Raw genomic sequence first — 14,643 nt, forward strand, 5'->3', positions numbered from 1 at the left:
GGGTCGGATTTTAAGAACAGGCATCTCTTAGATCCGACCCGTTACAGTATATATACATATATATATATATATATATAGAGACAGCTTATGGCTGCTAAAATAACATCATTAACTTTCCTTATTTTAAAAATCTCATTATTAATTTTAAAACTATAAAAAATAATAATTATTACAAAATCTTAAAATTTTGTATGCAATTAGCCTATCACTCTGCCCTGTTTCCCTCCCTTTTCTAAGATTTACATGGAGCTTGCTTATATTTTTGTTTTTTGCTAGGAGTGAAATTTTTTATTTTTTGCATTGGAGTCATTACCATCCGGTTATTCCAATAGTAATGGTTTGTTTATATTTTTTCTTAAAACGTCAATAGATTTAAAAAATAAATAAATAAATCACATGTATCACTAAAACAACGGAAGATAAAACCTTCACTAGAACATAAACAGATTTTAAATCTATAAATATCTCATAAAATGTGGGTTTATAATATATTATATTTATAAACTTTTATTATAATATAATATAATTGTATATATATAATACATCAACTGTGAATGTCCATAGTTGAGCACAGTAAAAATAATTATTTTGGGTTGATTAGTTGTAGTTTTGTACAGTTCACCTGTTCATTTAGATCTTAAATCTACGACTACTATGCATCCATATATATTAATATATATATATATATATATATAATAAATTTAAATAATTTTAAAAAAATCTCATATTAATGTTTTGAGTTTAGGCCAACGGGCCATGGTAAGATGATTTCAAGTCAGATTTAGGCCAATATTAGAATGGAATAGTAGGCGACAAGTGACTTTCTTTTTATGAATAGAAAGCAGATCTAAGCAGATCTTGAAAAGCCCGGGATGTCTGATATATATACGAGTATGAGAATAATATAGGATTCAGGGATGAGCGATTATATGAGCAGATCACGGAGACGATCTTTGATTGGAGGAGATTTGAACACATGACCTCCCCCTTACACTTTAATGTCATACTATTGGGCTATCCAATATTAGAATTGATTGAATGATTATTACTTAAATTTGGTTCATGTGTTGAGAAACGTTATAAAAGAAAATAAAAATAAAATAAAACAATATAATACCGTTAGGATTCTGATACAGGATCCGGATCTTGATCTTTGGATCCGACCCGAACGGTGGATGTCTATTACTTATTTCAAGTAAGATTGAGTATTATTGCTTTGATTTGGTTGGTAAATCAACCTTTTTATGGACATTTTCTTTACTCATATAAAATACTGGAATTCTTGCCAAATTTGAATTTCAATCAATAATTTTTTATTCAAATGCAGTCTCTTCTCATCTTCTTCTGCTCCTTGAATTTTTATTGTCTTTTACTTTTATAATCAATAATCCTTTCCTACATTTATTTTTAATTATATAAAAAATATATATATATATATCGAGGGACTGAAGAGCTTGTTTTCTATGAATAATCATAGAAAAGAATATTACAAACTTCATCTTTTGGTCATTAGATTTGAATCAAATGACGGTAAATTATCTAATGTAATGAACATAAAAGATAAAACATGACTAATAAAATTTAGATGAAACATCATAATGTAAAAAATAAAAAATATACATTTCTCTCATCACAACCGTTCAATAATCATCACAATAATACATCAATTAACCCATTATAAATCTCATTTACTGTTATCTACTTTCTTTCTTCACTCTATTTTTTTTATACTTGTCATTATTTGCGGATGCTTTACAAACATCCACGGATAATGTATTTCTTATGTATATATATATTATTATTATTATTTTGAGAAGTCACATGCCAAATAGGAGGACTGATTTTTAAATTTAAAATTCGAAAAAAATCAAACGGCTAGTCTCTATGAGACACCTAGCTGACAATTAAATTCATATATTGATATATTGTCATTTCCAAAGCTTATTCACATTTAAACCCTTACCAAAATTAATATTGGCATGTAAACCTATATAGACACACACCCCAATAAAAGTGCGTTTTTTAAGTAAAACCTCATAAATTCCATATCTATGTATATATATGTCTCTGAGCTTATGTAATCTTTGGACTAAATATAACAATATAAATTATATGGGGATGTGTATACATATATGAAATTATGAATGTAAATATGAACAATTATAAGGTTGACTTTGCAAACATAAACATATTTGAAAACAGAAACAAACTTCACCTTTCCTTTGTGCACAGGCAACAAGGAGGAGAAGGAGGAGGAGGAGAAGGAGAATGGTGATTTGGTTGGAGGAAAGGGAGGAGGAGGAGGAGAAATGGTTGAAGTACTACTCATCAATGCATCAAATACTTTTAGTAGGGGAAGGAGATTTCTCATTTTCACTATCACTTGCCATTGCTTTTGGTTCTGGTGTCAACATAGTGGCTACTTCTCTGGATAGTGAAGGTCTCTTCTTTTTCTCCCTTTTGATGTTTCAAGCTTGGCTATTTTGTGTTTTTGCTTGTAATTTTGGATCTTTTTGTTGTATTTAGTGGTTTAGAGTGTGTTTTTTGTCCTTTGTTTCAATTTTTTTTGGAAGGGTTTTGGTGATTTTCGTCGATTCTTTGCTTTTGGTCTTCTTTTTCGTTTTTGTTCTATTAAGAAAGATTAGAAAGGTTTCATCTTGTTCTTATCTTATAGCACTGTGTCTCCGTTTAATAACATTTCTCTCTTTCCTTTTTTTTTTTCCCCTTGATCTCATTGTGAAAGATTCTGAATAACATGAAATTGAATTCAATTTCAGATCATGTGGTGGCAATGTATGCTAAAGGTGGATCAAATTTGAAAACTTTGAAGATGATGGGAGCAACACTTCTGCATGGAATTGATGCAACAAAGATGGGATTTCACACTGATTTGAAGATGAGGAGGTTTGATCGAATTGTGTATAACTTCCCTCATGCTGGTTTTAAAGGGAAGGAAGATGATCCGCGGTTGATCTGGTGAGTACAAATGTTTATAAAAATTTACACTGTTTGTGTGCACTTAATTACTTTGTTGATTATTTTGGATTTCTATAGTTTGCATATGAATCTTGTGCAAGGCTTCTTCAATAATGCGAAGCGCTTGCTTCGCCAATATGGTGAAGTTCATGTCACCCACAAGACTGATTTTCCGTACTGTAAGTGGAACATCAAAGAACTTGCTTCAAGGCATTCTTTGATACCCATAGGATCTCCCAAATTCAACATTGAAGACTATCCGGGCTACAATAACAAACGAGGTGATGGCTCGAGGTGTGACAAGCAATTTACTTTAGGTGAATGCTGCACATTTATGTTTGTTATCGGTAATGTTCACAAGAGGAAGCCTCTTGCAGCGATATCAGATATGTGTTCTTCTTTCTCTGAAGGATCCTTACCTGATAGAAATGTCCATCCTCTTGCCCTTTGTTGTCCTCAAAATGCTTACTTGTCCAGCTTGGAAAGCTTCCCAAGAACACTTCAAAGTTTCTCTGAAAGTATTGATCCTTATCTGAGATATAACCTTGGTGGGTATGTTGCTGAGCCACGAAACCAATTCAAAGGTGTTCAAGAAACTTATAGAAATTGCAGGTCAGATTGGTTGCAGAGACTGCAGACAGGACTAATTCAAGAACCAGAAGGTTTGGCACCTTACATTCCCCAAGCACCACGACCTCGTCCTCTTGGTGCTGGCCGATTTTATTTCTCCAGAGAAGTTCAAGAGCCCTTGAAGGATTTCCATTTTTTAGCCACTTCCTCTGTAGATAATGCCTGTGAGACTAACTCTGGAAGCAGAAGTTTTACCGCCTTTGAAGGATTTCCAGGCACTCTCTCCGCAGAGAATGCCTGTGAGACTAACTGGGGAAGCAGAAATTTTACCGCCTTTAAAGGATTTCCAGCCACTTTGTCTGCAGAGAATGCCTATGAGACTAACTCAGGAAACAGAAGTTTTACCGCCTTTGATGGATTTCCAGCCACTTTGTTTGCCCAGAATGCCTGTGAGACTAACTCAGGAAACAGAAGTTTTACCGCCTTTGAACGATTTCCAGCCACTTTGTTTGCCCAGAATGCCTGTGAGACTAACTCAGGAAACAGAAGTTTCACCACCTTTGAACGATTTCCAGCCACTTTGTTTGCCCAGAATGCCTGTGAGACTAACTCAGGAAGCAGTTTTTCTGCCTTATGGGGAGATTCTGGGAAGAGGCGGGTCTAGGTATTAGATGCTCCAACAAAGATCAGGTTTTCACTCTTTATCTTCAATTACTTTTTTTGCTAATTTTCCTTCTCTGGAAAATGAACGGAAAAGTGCATTCCTGAATCAAAATCTGTGTTGCCTATGCTGAAATGGTTTTTTTTTTCAGCATTACCTCATTGGTTACTGAATTGTTTTCCAAACTGAGCAGTGTAACTGCTTGGATAGTAATCCTTTGATTTCACAGCATTTATCTGATGAACGCTGAAAAATTTAATGACATTGACATTGGCTGCAGTTATTGTGACACTAAGAAAGGTAGGTTTCATTCGAGTTTGCTTTCGAGATAGAGAACAAATTTCATATAGATGAAATGGCCCAAAGGCTTCTCCTTAGTTTAGGCTTAAAATAATGTAATTCACGCAATATGGTTAGAACTTTATTATGTACTAAGAAATGTTTTATAGATAGGAAGCACACTACACTTTATTAGTTCCTGTTTGGATATATATATATATATATATATTGGTCCAAAAATGCTGAACTTATGAAATAAGCACTTGTTGGTCAATATTGACATGTTTGGATTTGCTTTTGTTAAAAAACAGAAGCATTAAAAAAACAGTCTTGGTGCTTTTTTTTCTTCTTAAAGGTTTATACACTTGTGTTTTTCAACAGGCACTTTTGGGGTGAAAAAAAAATGCTCAGTTTAAATTATTTTGATGAACATATCTTTAACAAATCACACGATTACTTTTGTGTCCCTCATGAAATTAAATGTTTTGTAAGAATTATTGTGGAAATGTCGTATATATTAAGTCTTATGATCACACAAATAAAATGCACATCCTTATAATCAACTGGATAAACATTTGTGAAGTAAATCTTGAGAGATAATTGATGGAAATGCAACCTGCTTAAGGATCGAAGTTATCCATGGGTAGATTGTCAAACAACATTTATAAATCGCAGATAGGTATAGAAGTAGTTATGCAAGTCCACCCAAATATTTTTAAATAAATATGATATAACCTATCCTTGTATAATATAAGGATTAGTTATCCATGCTTTTATTGATGTTTTACGCATCTCTTTTTCTTTGCCTCATGCAAAATGGTTAATGATCATCCTAAATGTTCATCTTAATTTTTAATTTTGCATTTTGAAAGGGTACTGGTTTAATTTTTTTTTTTAATCTTTATTTATTATGCTTGACAATATCTATATCCTCATGTAAAATGTTCCTGTCATTTATATTTTTCTGTGTCATTTATCTTATTTGGTGAAAAATGTAATGATTATGTTTTCATATAACTTTTTATCTTTATACAACTAACTATTATTCACAATTTCACAATGCCGTCCATAGATCACAAGAGGGAGATGTATTTTGAAGCTTTGAATAGTGCAGCTGTTATTACCGAGCTAAATATGCAAATGATGATTTAAATCAATTTTGCTGGAAGAAATGAGGCACAATTGGGAGAAAATCTTCAGGATCATATTGCAAATCAATTGTGGTTGTCTATTCAAAGCATAATCATATATGGAGTAGCTCTGTAATGTAAATGAGGTATTATCCTTTTGTGAGTAACTTTATCTATGTTTTGAAATAGCGCTTGTAAATAAATGTTCTGTTTACTTGTTCTAGCCAACGGAGACTTGGTTTTTGGATATGGATGAAGATCGATCCCTTAGTACTAATTCATATTTCTCTGCCATCTTTGAATGCATTTTTTTTTTCCAATTATAGTCTCCATTATCTATCATGACCAAGGTACATTTAGAACAAGTTTGGAAGTTGTTGATCAGTGAGTCAAACATTCAGCATGGACATGATCATGAGTGTACGAAACTGACAGTCATCTAAGATGAGATTGATGAAGAAGATGATGAATTCTGGTCAGATACATCCACAAACAAATCAAGAAAATTTTTTGGAAAGTGGTGGTGTTAGTAGAGTTTGCTTAATCTTGCAGGATTTGTTAATGAAATCCATAATATTAGGGTCCAAGCTCATTTTTAGATAAAAATCTTGGCATAGTTTCATCCACTAGATGCATCTCACTAGTTCATCAGCTGTGCCACAAGATGACCTTTCAGTGCTTAAATTAGCAACCAAAGGTCACTAGCAAATGATGGTTGTATCTTGGAATAATTCCTTTTCCTTCTGTTGGTGATTTTTTGACCAAGAAAATATGTTGCATTGTTTATTTGATTAATTAAATCATTGTTGGTGACTCGGTGTCAGCCTTAGCTTCAACCATTGTGTGTGATTCACAAAATAGTCTTTCTTTTCATCTTTGAAATAATATGATTCTTTTCTTGAGGACTTCTCGCTATGGTTGCTATAGTTGCTTTGAGGAAGAGCAAAACCACTTGGATAGAATTTGGACTAACTTTAATTGACCCAGACTCTTGACTCCAAATTATGGAGTCTAATTGCTAATGACACTCCTCCGTGAAATCTTATTATCTTTTTCTTTATGATGGGAGCTTGTAGTCACCCCTCCCCCACAATTTATAGAAGCAATTTTGCTTGCTATAACAAGATCCGCATTTTGGAAAACATGACCAAGTATAATACATAAAGGTGGAATTTTCAAAACGCTGGATAAGATGTTGACATTGGGTTGGGAATTAATGATTTTGGTTATTATTTGGAATCTATGGATGAAATTAATAAACGATGTTTTGATAATAAATACCATGCTTATTCGAAGGTTATCTCTAATATTAACTTTCTACTCATTTCCTAGTTCAATGTAACAACTTCTTTTTTTAAGTGGTAAAATCTTGCAGATTCTGAATCTTTGGTCCAAAAGGTTCATTACTTTAGGCTTAAAGCAATATAGTTCACCAACTAAGGTTAGCACTTTATTATATACTAAAAAAGGTTAAGTAGATAAGAAGCACATCACAATCAAGAGTTTGCATTTGATTTAATCTTGCAGGATTTATTAATCAAATCCATAGCATCGGAGTACCTAGTTCTTATCTTCAGTGACATACTCTGAAAACTTTGATTGGTGAGTGACTTCTAGTCTATTGGAATATCTTGGCATAGATTCATGCACATGTTGCATTGAGTCAAGTGCATTGGTTTGTGCCACAAACTGACGCTTCAGTGCTTAAATTAACAACCAAAGGTCACTAGCAGAATAACTTGTATCTTTGAATAATTCTTTTTTCTGAATTTGCTATTAAAGTTGTCATATTTCATTCAGATAGTGATTTTTGGATGCTACATTGTTTATTTGATTGGTTAGTAGTCATTGCTGGTGTTAGCATTAGCATCAACCATTGTGTGTGATTCAGAAAATAATCTTTCCTTTTATCTTTAAAATAGTACGGTTTGTACCTATGATCCATCGGATACTTATTTTCAATCCTTGCTCCAATAGGACCAATACTGATTTCTGTTCTCTGAAATCTTTGCTTGGTCAAATTTCATCTCTGAATTTTGCTCTTCTTGTCTGATTATTCAGACTATTCAGACTATTTATTTATTGTATTTGGTTTTAATTGTTGATTATATATATATATATATATATATATTTTTTTTTTTTTCTGAATTTGTCAATTTATGTGACAACGCTCATTGAAGTCAACTTTAGCTTCAGTCTTTGCACGCAACTGAGAAAAATATTTCTCCACAAGATCAATTTGGAAAAGGGTGTTGATTGGATCTCTGAATTCTGCTCCTTTTTTATGATAATAAAAAGAAAAATGTCTCATGTTATCCTCCACTTGACCAATTAAATTATTGACGATCGTCAGCATCAGGTGTCAACATTAGCTTCTGTCATGGTGTAAAATTTTGGAATGTTGCTGTCTAAACAATTAACTTTTTACTGTGTCCATTAGAACTTGATGACAGAGTACCACTTCTATTTTTGTGTTTATGGTTTAGGAAAGACGTCATTTCATCAAGTTGATAAATTAAAACTATAGAGATTCATTGAAGTCAACATTAGTTGTATGTAATTAAGTAAAAAAAATCCTTAAGAAACATCTAGTGAAACAACTATACAATATTTCTGCAGAAATAAGTATTGCTTATCAACAGAATTGTTTGTCTCTACTTGAATTCATCAGCATCATCAGAGTGCTCTGTTCTAATTTAATAGTATTCATTAAGGGAAATTCATTAAGAAATTAATAATTAAAACAATTATGCAATATTTCTGCAGAAATATGTGACACTTATCAAACAATCTACTCTGCTTTTACTGGTTCATTGGCATCAGCATTAACAGTGACCATGAGTTTAATATATATTATATATATAGAGTGACAATAAAAAAAAAAAGATTATTTATTAAAGTCTGCAAATGTCAACCATTGGATAGCCCAATGGTATGATGACACCAAAGATAAGTGGAGGTCATGGGTTCGAAATCCCTCCCCGATAAGACTGCTCACTCATGCATCTGTTCATATCTCGTCCATCCGGATTTTTATACTATTTTTTTATACTCATGACATCCTAGGGTTCTAAGATCTGTTTGAGATCTGCTTTATATTCATATAAAAAGAGTGACTTTTGTACGTCCATTATTCACAAATACAAACTGAGATTATGATCCATTTACATGATAGAGCAACCAGGATCATAACTGTTGTCTGGAGGATACTCATAGCCACCATAAACATAGTGATGGGGTGGTATCGTTTCATAATAATGAGGCACATAAATTGGCGTCTGTGTCTGCTTCTTGGCATCATCACCTTCAGATGTTTTTTTATCATCCTTTTTATCATCTTTCTTCTCCTCAACAGCAGCAACACTGACCAGCTCGACGATACGGCTCATTTTCTTCCTCAATGCCGTCGTCAGTTTAATCGAATCAACTCCGTCTCCGATCACAACAAGCTTGTCCTTTGCTTCTCCTTCAAGTCCTGCTGATATAACACCTGAAGAACACAAATCCAAAAAGAAAAACTTAATTTAGTCTGAAATGTATTAAACATGGTATTAGAGACAATATGATTATATAATAATAATAATAATACCATTAAGACTAACTGCAATCTGCATGGCTTTAGACCTTTTCTTATCATCCTCCATAGTGAGTTTCAGTATCATCTTTTGCTGAATGAATATACATCAAAAGGAAAACAAATCAGATGATGTTCATTCATGTATATATATATATATTGATGATTAACAAACTTATATATTAATTAAATGGATTTTGTTTTACCTTTCCCATGTTATATTCTTCCTTCTTTGCAAGCACCAGAGCAAGAGAGAAACAGAGAGAGAGAGAGAGAGCAAGAAAACAAGAGAGAAACAGAGAGAGAAACAGAGATGTTGGAATGAATGCACTGAAAGCGAAGAGGATGGGTATAAATAGAGGACAAAGAAAGCAAGAGGTCCAAGAACCGTGTTGTTGTGGTTAAGTGATTATAAAAATAAGAAAATATTATTTTTTTTTTTGTGTTTATTGAACGCGGTTTTGAAGGATACTTCATTTTTGCAAAGTCTTTTATTGTTAATTGACTTGGAGTCAACTCAAAATAATTGTTAGATTAAGGTGAGATCAAATGCACCAGAGTACGTAGACTGTGATGAGCTGGATGGACTTAATATTAATTTGGTTAGTTAGGATTTGATGATTACTTGACTTGATCAAATCAACTAAGTCTAGTTTCTTTTGGGTTAGGTTAAGTTTTTGGTATTAGTGATATACTCTTGAAAAATAATTAGTTAACTACTGGTAGTAGGGAGTTAGTTCAAATGGTAGCGGCTTGGTCACTTAAACAAGTGTAGAGGGTCAACCGCCTGGGATCCGGTGAGTTAACGACCAAAAATAATTAATAATAAAAAATTTATACTGAGTAAAATTAGTTCAATTTGTTCTTTTTGTCATTAAAGTTTATATAATAAATTAGTATATCCACTTTTATCAAAAAGAAAAAAATAGAAGTCTCAATTTGCGTTGCATTATATATATATATATATAAGATCGATCCTCTACGCAGCTTGGGCAGTTGGATTTCAATCCAAATGGTTCACGACTATTGATCAAATGAATGATCATCGACTTTCATGAATATTATACGATAAAAAAGTGGGACAAACAGTGTTTTTCAAAATTAAATTAATCAACTCAATTAACACAGCATTAGCTCTCATTGTGCATTATTTTAATTCTAATGTTGCTGTCTGTTGACGTATGTGTACATCCACAGAAATCTTTTTCTCATATATATATATATATTATAAATTAAGTTTAGACTCAATTTAATGATTGAGTTCGAGTTTGAGTGAAATTAATAATTGAATTTGAAGACTAGGTCTCCTCATTGAGTTTGGGGTTTCTTTATGTCCAAGTCTTCCTAAACTAGGGTTCACAAGGCAACAACCCTAGAAGCTTCTTGTAAACCAGGAATGCATGTATGGTTAGTGTTCAAGAAAGACATGATAGTCTTCTTTTTGTGCTTGAATGAGTACATATCATTTTGGACTTTGGACTTTGAACTTTTCAAAATATGTTGAGGTGAGCATGACCCTAATTAAGGACTGTTTCAATGAGATCATTGAGATACCAACAAAAACACTTGTCTTTTATTAATCAAAATGGTATGACTTTATTAGTTATTCATTAAGTACTATTTAATTGCATGTTGATCCAAGCTGAAATTAATTATAAATTACCAGTGCTCTTATATTTCATTATTAATGAGTACTCTAATAGAACTAACCTCTAATATATAATTATATTATTTTTATAATTAAGAGGATTAATATGTGTATGTTAATTAGTGTATTATTGTTAATCTAGATAAAATTTGAACGTGTATTCATTGTATAATAAAATATTAAATGCCTTACATGAGTCGGTTGGAGCTAATACATTTATTAAACATATCAAATTTGGGTAAAATGTTATTGCAATTGATCAATTGTAATATTATATTTTGGACTAGTAATGCATATCACAATTGATAGATACGTAAGTAGCCGAATAAGATATTTTTGGGTAAAAAAAAAAAAAATTGCAAAAATTAAATAACAGTCTCATTGCACTCATAAGGTCAACAAAGGTGTTCGACTTTGGATTGTTCTTGTTCGGCTTAAAAGAAGAAAATAAATTTAAGTCGAATATTAATGTAATGTAAATGAAAAAAGAGAAAATTTTTATAAACTTGACTGAATAAAAATTTTGATTATTAATCACTCAAATTGATTAATTCTAAAATTAATATAACAATTGATACGGTAAACTTATCGCATTAACGTTCGCGTGTACTCTTATATTTAATATATATATATTGATAAAGATGACATGCACCGTCAAAAAAACACGTAAATATAAAAATACACCAATTACAATGACTTAGAGATTTATTATGTGGAGTGTGCTGACATGTATAAGACAAATGAAAGCTTAACATATGTACCTAAAATAATATATCAAGAATCATAATTCCATCCATCATGTCATACAATCTTGAGAATGTGGAGAATATGACTTTACTCAAGGAAAATCTACACTATAAAATTTAATTAAACATTAAATAAACAATATTACGCAATACTGGGGACCTAGTAAACAATTTATAAATAGTCCTTGTACCAATGCGAGTTCGTGATTTTGACCCCTCGTCTGCCCATTGCACTGCGAAGCGTTTTAATTACCACTTGTTTAGTGCAGGTGTTGGCTACTCACCTCACTTTGCAATTTGGTCCATATAACTCTGAGGTTTTATAAAAGACCTATATATATATATATATATATGATAGCTCCACAGGCAATAAACATTATATATATATATATGATGATGATGATGATGATGATGATGATGATGATGATGAATTGATGATGACGTACTATATATAGCAAAGGATTGATTAATAATTTAGCGAGAATGCATGTGTTCCAATAAAAAGTAAAAAAAAATTACACTTCAAATGTAACATATATATGGTGGTGGCAGGAAGTAGGGTTGTTGATTATAATAAGACCAGTAATTTATTGGTTCAAATTCAACCTTCTTCTCTTCCTTCTTCTCTTCTTTCTTCTCTTCAACTCCACTTACACTTTCAACATGCACTTCAACTTTCATCTTCTTCCTCAGACTTGTTGTCAAGTTTACAGGGTCTACTCCATTTCCAATCACAACAAGTTTATCTTTCGCTTCCCCTTGAATTTCTGCTGATTCAACCCCTAAATAAAAAAAACAAAACAATTCTATTTAATTAATAGTATATATTTATAGAATATTAAAAATATTATCTCTGATAATAATAAATTAATACCATAAAATTTGACAGCAGTTTGCATGGCCTTAGACCGTTTCTTGTCATCCTCCATTGTGAGCTTCAATACCATCTTTAGCTGAAATATATATATATATATATATATATATATATATATATATCCAAGTAAGTAATTACTTCATTACATAACATTATTTATATATATATATATAGAGATATAGATTTTTACTAACCTTTCCCATGAAGTTGGAGTACTAAAAGGAAGCCTTGTTCCCAAGAAGTTAGAGTACTGAAACCCATGAAGATATAATCCCTATAAATAAACTAGAGTCGTTTAGTGCATTCTAATTCTATAGAGCCAGAGAGCCACATAATTAGTTGTGGGGCCATGCATATGGACGCGTCTGAACAGGGTTCTGACGACCGAATTAGTAGTCAACTTAAACACTAAACATGTTTAATAACATGCATGACTAGACCTAAATAAGGGGCTAGTGACATTAATTATATTAGTCCTTTTGATTTAATCAAAATCACTTTACTTTACCAAACAAATTTTGGTCTAACGGCAGTATTGTTCTATTATAAAAAATTTGGTTTAAAATTTTTTTATTATTTTGATTTAAAACATACTGGACTTAGTGATGCCAAGAGTTTTTTTGGTGCAAATTTACAACTTAATTAATGTGTAAATGAAGGCATATGAATGAATCTTTATTGTTTTTCTTATGTGCAAGGTACTAATGTATATGTGCTTCATGAATTTATAAATAATAAAACACTGTGTTTTAATTTCAGATACTAATTATTATGGCCTTGGTTAGTTTTAGTTTGAGTTGTAAGGGTTGAGACCAAGTCAGAGTCCAAGTGTTCCCCTGCATGACCATTATTATGACCCAGTTCATAATTATAAATTTCTTCAAAAACCATGGAATTATCAAAAGTAGATGGTATTTTCTGAACATTGACTAGTTTTGTCAACAAAGTGAGATCACGTGGAGATACTAAGAAAAGTTAATGCTTTACTAAAGATTAAACAATGACCAACTTTAAATACAAAACCCATTTTTTAATAATTTGCATGATTGTCATGCGTCACCCTATCGCAAATTCATTTTAATTTTGAAAGAAAAGTGCCTTTTGCTTTTAATAAAGTTTAGATTATAATTAGTGTTTGCTGAATTGCTGGTGGTTTTGCTTTTTAAAAGATTTTTTTTTACTAAATTGGTAAGTGACAGTAAAAAGTGAGTGCGGAAATGCATCAATTATGGTTATTTGACTAATTTTGTAGGAATAACTTTCACTATGCAATCCTGGAGAAAGTATTTTTCACACAGAACTCGTACATAAGATCTAAAAAAATGAATTGTAATTTAAAATACTTGAACACAAGATCTCTAAATCACAACCAACGAATAGTTGTCATTGTGCTAGTCAACAATTTTTAAAAACATTCTTTCCGACCATCAAACTAAAAATAATAATAATTTAATTTAAATTTGTGAACTAATTAAATTTACCCTTAATCTACACTCTACAGTCAAATCCTTAATTAGTCTTTTGCCTTGTCATGGATTTATGAATTTTGAAGTTCAAAAAAATGGTTTTATGGCCCTCCATTTTGCCAATTTATCACTTTGTTTTACTTAAAATATTCTTTATTTGGAAAATAAATAATATTTTAAAAATACTTTTGATAAATAATAAATACAAGAGTCATATACAATTTATACTAACTTCCTTTTATAAAATTATATTATTCTATAGATCTAATCCGACCAAAAAAACATATATGTTTATAAAGAAAGAGACCGAGTAAACGATAATATATATATATATATATATATAAAGACGGAGGGATCCTATGGAGATACTCAGATACTAACAAAAGTTATGCTTTAATAGATATTAAACAATGACCACCTTTTTACTATAAAACTCAATTTTTTTAATTATTTACATAATCACTGTGATTCACCCAAAATTCATTCCACTTTTGAAAGAAAAGAAAAATCTTTTGTATAAACCACTTTGATTTATTTTTATATTTATTTTCATTACTTTTCTTCACCTCTCATGGACTTCATAATATTTGTTGGTATTTACCTTACATTTTGTGCCACCACTATACTTTTTTAACTGTGCAAAATTTATGGGATTTTACATATAATTGTTTAAAGCATTTTGCATAAAAATATTACTCCGAATATATTAGATTGATGAG

General features: G+C 31.3%; 3 protein-coding genes across 6 annotated transcripts; 1 reads left to right on the forward strand and 2 right to left on the reverse strand.

Annotated features, from left to right (window-relative positions):
• Positions 1-2,222: 2,222 nt before the first annotated feature.
• LOC120260444 (heavy metal-associated isoprenylated plant protein 41) lies at positions 2,223-5,879 on the forward strand. 4 transcript variants are annotated; one of them, XM_039267922.1, is made up of 5 exons: positions 2,223-2,440; positions 2,778-2,976; positions 3,055-4,085; positions 4,161-4,236; positions 5,559-5,879. In XM_039267922.1, exons 1-4 carry the CDS (start codon positions 2,269-2,271, stop codon positions 4,208-4,210), a joined length of 1,452 nt encoding a protein of 483 aa, XP_039123856.1. In that variant the 5' UTR covers positions 2,223-2,268; the 3' UTR covers positions 4,211-4,236; positions 5,559-5,879. The 4 variants fall into 4 exon arrangements, with proteins under 4 accessions (XP_039123856.1, XP_039123855.1, XP_039123858.1 ...); XM_039267921.1 differs by having other exon boundaries at positions 3,055-4,236; XM_039267923.1 differs by having other exon boundaries at positions 2,346-2,440; positions 2,755-2,976; positions 3,055-4,236.
• Positions 5,880-8,758: 2,879 nt separating this feature from the next.
• On the reverse strand, positions 8,759-9,506 carry LOC120261878 (heavy metal-associated isoprenylated plant protein 47-like). The gene is made up of 3 exons (XM_039269886.1): positions 9,397-9,506; positions 9,206-9,284; positions 8,759-9,106 (listed from the first exon to the last, which is right to left on the reverse strand). The coding sequence occupies exons 1-3, from the start codon at positions 9,403-9,405 to the stop codon at positions 8,781-8,783; spliced, it is 414 nt and encodes a 137-aa protein (XP_039125820.1). The 5' UTR covers positions 9,406-9,506; the 3' UTR covers positions 8,759-8,780.
• Positions 9,507-12,106: 2,600 nt separating this feature from the next.
• Positions 12,107-12,531, reverse strand: LOC120260291 (heavy metal-associated isoprenylated plant protein 47-like). The gene is made up of 2 exons (XM_039267726.1): positions 12,459-12,531; positions 12,107-12,366 (listed from the first exon to the last, which is right to left on the reverse strand). The coding sequence occupies exons 1-2, from the start codon at positions 12,529-12,531 to the stop codon at positions 12,107-12,109; spliced, it is 333 nt and encodes a 110-aa protein (XP_039123660.1).
• Positions 12,532-14,643: the final 2,112 nt, after the last annotated feature.

This window comes from Dioscorea cayenensis, chromosome 5 (assembly GCF_009730915.1).
Source record: "Dioscorea cayenensis subsp. rotundata cultivar TDr96_F1 chromosome 5, TDr96_F1_v2_PseudoChromosome.rev07_lg8_w22 25.fasta, whole genome shotgun sequence".
Taxonomy (NCBI): domain Eukaryota; kingdom Viridiplantae; phylum Streptophyta; class Magnoliopsida; order Dioscoreales; family Dioscoreaceae; genus Dioscorea; species Dioscorea cayenensis.